Below are 5,830 nucleotides of genomic sequence, written 5' to 3'. Positions count from 1 at the left end.
ACAACAACAACTGTTTGATTTATATATTTAATTTTTAATTAAAAAATAAAGGTTATCTTAATACATCTCTTGCAGCCTTTGGGCAAAATGCACCCTTAACAAGACTTTATGAAACATGATGCACATCTATTCTTGGCACACATCTTCAACAAACGCGAACTTTCTGCAGCAACTTCTTAAATCCATCGTTCTCCCCAAACCCTGAAAACATTTAAACATTCCTTAAAAAAAACCCTACAAAAATTAGAAGTGGGCCCAAAGCAAAAATCCCAGATCCAAGCATCCCAAAGCTTTTGGAGCAGACTCAAATCCAAACCCTCATCTCATTCAAAGTTTTATCCTGGATCACTGCAAATTCACAGACACGGCACCCCAACAACCAAGAGAGATGGAATCTGAATGCTGACCCGGGTACGAATCTCGCTGCGGAAGCTTGGAGCTTTACACTGGGCCAAAGCAAACCTATGGGTCTGAACTCCTTCCTAAAACTGTTTAAGTTGGGCCTAACAGAAATAAGTGCTGGTTACACGATGAAAGGGGGCTCTCGGAGCTCCCCGTTTCTTAGCGGTCCTTGATCTGGGACCAGACCAAGTACTCTGTCCGTTTGCACTACTTTAAAAGGCAAGGATAGAGTCAAGCGAACTCACTGAACCCTCCAACACAGTCGTATCGCTACACATGTGCCTCCCGCAGCATGAAAGGAGCCCTGGCCTTCTCCTTTACTTGCCAGGGGCTGTCTCAGGTTTCTAGTCGTGGTTTTCTCTGGAAACACGCTCAGGCCTCCGACACTATCTGTGGGAAGGCTCACGCACGCTGCCGGAGGGACGGGTCGTCACCACTCACACGGGATGTCTTTGCTCCACCGTGGCCCATGATGGCTGATTCCCAAAGGCACAAAGTGACCAATCTTTAGACTTATACACAAGGCCTACATATATATATATATTTATATATATATGTACACACACACAATTACATACATATTTAAATATATATATACACATATATATATTTGGTTTTGGATTTTCCCTTTTATCTTTTTTTGCTTTTCCTTTTTCCCCTTTCCCTCCTTGCTTTCCCTCTTAACTTAATGGCGTAGTCTCCTCTGAGGAGGACTCTGGTATATGTTCTGGAGACTTCTCTGCCTCCAAAGAGACTTCTGGCTTCTCCTCTGTCAGTTTAGGCTCCTCGGGAGCTTGAGATCCCTCCAGCTCCTGACTCTGCGCCTGGCTGTTCATTTTCTCCTCTGCTTCAATTTCCTCCGAGGTGGGAATGGAGTTTTTCTTTGGACGGCCTTTGGGCTTTGTCGGAGCCTCCTGTCCACCTTTCAGTACCTGGAGCAAAGAGATGAACCATCAGGATCAATCTGAACTCTGCTGCTGTGAGACATCCTTTAGAGAAGGACGAAACTCGGCTTTGACCTCAAAGTTAATCCATGACTTGGTCATGGATTTTTTTCAGCCTTATAGAAATGCCCTGCATTCATGGAGTGAATATTTGTATTTCATATAAATAAATAAAATGAAATGCAAACATTACCAGCAAAGGACACCCAAAACTCTGGAGTTGTCCAAGTCAGTTCCTATGGGAGGCCCAAAAGCAACCTATGCACACAGTCCTCAATGCTACAGAGAAGATTTTATGCAGAATTCAGTTCTTTTCCTGAGTGTTTGCTTTATTGAAAGCCCAAGTAAGAACAGTCATAAACCTTAGCCAGGATTTCCTCCGACTGCCATTCCTCCAGCCTCTTTGGCATCTGAAATAGCCTTTTTTTTTTTTTTTTTTAAACACCTGCATTATAATACATGAGACCTCTCTCACCTGTGTACAAGGTGGGAGTCAGCAAAACAGGTCTGTTGCTGTGTTTAATTCCCTCTCCCTTCACACCGTCACTGCAACAACAAGACACTTCCAACCAACGATCAGTACCCAAGCTAATCCCAAATTTGTTTTAAGTGGCAGCAACTTCTGCAGGTGTCACATACATTCAAAGATATAGTCTAGAACTGCATCTCCTCTCCCAGATCAGAACACATAAACATCTCCACTGCAGAATGTCACAGCATCATGGTTCCCACCACGATTTATCGGACAGTTGTCCTTTCTAAAAGCATTTTAACTGGAAAAGGGCCATGAAGCCGAGAAGAAGTAAAAGAGGTGAAAGGAAGATATGAACAGCAAGAATTAATGATACTAGCTCTCAAAACTGCATTGGTTTCCATGGAGCAATACAATCTTTTTTGTCTATGCACATAACCAGTCCCACAAACATTAAGAACACAGGAACGCCAAAAATGTAGAGGGAGATATTTTGGTTCTTCCCTCTGTTCTATTCTAATTTCTTTCATCCCTTTGCCTTGTATTCTTCCTACTGCCTATGGTCCCTCTAGCCCACCACATATGTTGCAATATAAATTTTTTTTAAAAGGAATATGTTTCTAAAAAAAGAGATCAAAAATAAAACAAAATTTGGTATAAATAGACACAGGGCACTGACAGCTCAGCTTCCAAATCTGCTCTTTTGAAATCAGTTTTTAAGGACCATGGAGAAATGGTATAGCGAACCACTTACCATTTTCTTCCACTTCATCCTACGGTTCTGGTACCACGTCTTCACCTGGAGCTGAGTCAGCCCCAACGACTGGGCTAAGTCAAGCCTGGGAGAGAAGACAGACATTGAAATGAGTTTACAGATGACAAGAAGAGCTCAGGTGCCAGGTGCAGCCAAACCAGCGCTGTCAGAGCATACAACAGTGGGACCGCCAGAAAAGATGGCCATTTGTCTCTTTAATCTGTTACTTTGAGAGAAGGTCAGACAAAAGTGGTAAACCCCTGTGAATTTAGGATGTAGAGAGAGATGCTCTGATGGAAGAAACAGGAATATTTAGGTGTTTGCAGCTATCTGTTCTCTTGTCTTCTCTGTGACCACTGGACAAATGAGCAAGCCCAGAAGTTTCAGAAGTTTGCCTGCCCTCTTTAAAACACAAGCCTGCTTGTACTCCAAACGCTGATGCTCCACGTTTCTATATGAAGCAGGGAGCTACTGGTACACCGCATCCCTGAAAAACAGGTCTATGGTGTCTGAAGCAAACACGTAAGAACCAAGACACCCAGCATCAGTCTGCCTTTGAAAGTGCTGCTCTTTGTATCGTATTTCTTCTTCACTACCTACATAATGGGGATAATAATACTTTCTCATTTCTCACAGAGTAGTAGTACATCTACATTATTAATTTCTCATGCATTCTGCTATTATAGGCAATTTAGGCTTATAAATGAATTTATTGTTTGCGTGTTTAGCTTAAGGGTATATGTGGCAGACAGCCCATAATGCTGATTCATCCTCCACAAGTCTCCAACCTGTGCAAGTTAATCTGAAACCATTCATTATTTCTATATTAAAACCCAGGATATGAAGCAAATGCAGCTCAGAGTAACTCTTTAGCCTTCCCCACAGGTGACAGCGCCGTGCATCTGGCGGTGTTGTAATGGAGTTGCACAACGGACGGAGTTGGAAATCCTCAACAGCGCTGAGCAAGTGCCCCACAGAATCATGCAAGTCCTGCAGGTGGGACAGCTCAAACTCAGAGTCACATTCCAAGCTGTTCTGGGTTGTGTGAACTTTTTGGAAAATATTTCCCCACCTTTGGATGGGGAAACACATTTGTCAATGCCAAGTTTTTCATAATAAACTTTTGTTTCAGCTGGGCTCCTAGGGCAGTCAGACTCTCTCTTACATTTACAAACACCTACGTACCCCACACCAGCTCAGTGTGCTCAAACGCACCCTCATGCTCTTCCCCCGCTTTGGATTCACTCTCAGACCTACAGGCTTGGTTTGCCTTGCTGCCTATGCCACGACTTAATGTCTGTGAAATATTCCATTGACTTAAAGATACTACAACTGAGAAGCAGAATCTAGCAGAGGCATTATCCCGTCATACTGCACTCCCTTACTACTAATAAACCAGGTGCTTCAGTTGCCCTCCAAGCGGTATAATCTTGTGTGCATGCCAAAAGCTGCGGGAGTGAATGCAGATCGCAACCCACTGCTTCATCATCACGTTTCCAACCCTGAGTTAACAGAGAGAAACACTGCTTGACTAACTCTTGCCTTAGTGCACGCCTTGTCACACTTTGATTACCTGAAACCAGTTACCACCTTTTGCCACACACATTAGCATAACCAGTATTGCCTAGAAACCTGAGGCAACAAACAGAGGGGAAGTGGTACATGGACAGGAATTGCTCATCACCCTCAAACATGTACAAAGCCAAGGAACAGTCATACCGTAAAATTAATTAACAGCCTTAAGTGCTTCATCAGCGGTGTCAACCATCTGGTTATGTGAAGCTGTGAGGAATCAGTACAGGAGTATTAGGAACTCTGAAACTGTATGAGACAGCCTGGCCATGCCCGTGAAATTCGGTCTAGCTGCGATCCTTGGCTTTGGTGACAGGCAGTATGCGCGGAGAATGCTGATCTTCAAAACCAATTTAAATATTGGGACGCTGCCATCTGTGGAGTTCAAGGTCTAGCGTATCCTTTCAAACCCTCTCTAGGTTTACAAACTTAATAGGAATTGGACAGGTCTTTCTCCTGTAATTTAAATTTGCAGAGTGGGATTCAAAGCCTTTAAAAAAGGTAAAACCTCTCCTTAGGTTAGTTTGGCACCATTTGGTGCCAAGTAGTCCCTAAGAACTTGCCTTTTCCTTCACAAAGACAAGGTACTTGCCTGTGCCTTCACAGGGGCAAGGTAGCCTTCAACTCTATGCAACCCTCTGTTTTCAAGCTGATGGACAGGCCACCACCTTCTCATTGAATTGCTACCCAAGTTTGCTAGATGAAAGGTAGTTCAGCAGCCAGCTGAAGCTACAGCCAGCCTCTCAGGTGCCATGGAGACACAGCCGTCCACCACTAGATCCCAGGAGGGGATAGGCTCCACCTTTTCTCAAGCGTGCGGCAGGAATGGGAAAGACCCATTGCCTCCTGCTCTGTACCTTGCCTATCTCTGAGTCTGGATGCCTGCTAGCAACATACATGTATCACCATGTGGTGTTTCCATTGATATAATCTATTCGTGTCACCTTTGATCCCAGGAAAAGCTAGCCTTGAAATTGAATCTGGGCATCTGCCCATGTCCTTGGCCAATGGCAGAGGCATCCCTGTAGAGCTAGCAGGCAGCACACTACAGCCAGGGAGCGTTTGGTATAGGAACAACTGAGCAGGACGAGAGCAGCCCTTTTGCTCATTCCTTTTCCTAGTGCAAGAGACTGACCAACCTGTCAGGGGTAGACAGATACTTCTGCTTCTGGAATTTCTTCTCCAAGCCCATCAGCTGGAGCTCCGTGAAGATGGTCCTACTCCGGCGTGGCTTTTTTAACCGAGGCGCGGGCTGCTCTGCCTCCGACTCACTGCTGGCATGGGTCTCGCTGGCAGGCGTCTCTGAGCTCGCAGTCCCTGAGGAAGGCTGGGCTGGCAGCACACGGGAGCTGGTGGCAGCTGGGACGAGGTGAGGGACCACGGAGGGCTGTCTGGTGATGACGGAGATGAGAGGATACGCCCTCAGAGAAGGAGACCCTGGCAGGGAAGGAAGCAGAGGTTGATAAAGGCCAGTTCAGTGGCAATATGGTTAAGTAATGGGAGCACTGGAGAGAGCAGGGAGAGAGGAATACCCTTCCTGGCTCTGCCATTCACTTCTTAAATGACCACAAGCAAGTCAATTCCCCTCTCTGGACCTGTTCCTTCTCCCTAATTGCATGTGTTTAGCTTTCCTTGGGCTGGGAGTCTTGATGTGCGTTTCTCTAGCACAAGGAAAGGAGGGCCTGT

At 45.3% G+C, this 5,830-nt stretch overlaps 1 protein-coding gene across 1 annotated transcript; it reads right to left on the bottom strand.

The window, feature by feature from the left end:
* Positions 1-1,058: 1,058 nt before the first annotated feature.
* LOC104621324 (homeobox protein BarH-like 2) lies at positions 1,059-5,582 on the bottom strand. The gene is made up of 3 exons (XM_010287779.1): positions 5,284-5,582; positions 2,573-2,657; positions 1,059-1,334 (listed from the first exon to the last, which is right to left on the bottom strand). The coding sequence occupies exons 1-3, from the start codon at positions 5,334-5,336 to the stop codon at positions 1,083-1,085; spliced, it is 390 nt and encodes a 129-aa protein (XP_010286081.1). The 5' UTR covers positions 5,337-5,582; the 3' UTR covers positions 1,059-1,082.
* Between the last annotated feature and the right edge of the window lie 248 nt (positions 5,583-5,830).

The sequence above is a fragment of the Phaethon lepturus genome, unplaced genomic scaffold, assembly GCF_000687285.1.
Source record: "Phaethon lepturus isolate BGI_N335 unplaced genomic scaffold, ASM68728v1 scaffold24135, whole genome shotgun sequence".
Taxonomy (NCBI): domain Eukaryota; kingdom Metazoa; phylum Chordata; class Aves; order Phaethontiformes; family Phaethontidae; genus Phaethon; species Phaethon lepturus.
The sequence above is the reverse complement of the archived record's forward strand: the minus strand, read 5'-3'. Positions and strand labels throughout refer to the sequence as shown.

Bases quoted from the DNA above. Each gene is read 5' to 3' on its own strand.
- LOC104621324 (XM_010287779.1), bottom strand. From the start codon at position 5,336: ATGGGCTTGGAGAAGAAATTCCAGAAGCAGAAGTATCTGTCTACCCCT. The intron at 2,658-5,283 runs GTTGGTCAGTCT...CTTCTCTCCCAG, and splicing joins TATCTGTCTACCCCTGACAG to GCTTGACTTAGCCCAGTCGT. The intron at 1,335-2,572 runs GTAAGTGGTTCG...TCTTTGCTCCAG, and splicing joins GGATGAAGTGGAAGAAAATG to GTACTGAAAGGTGGACAGGA.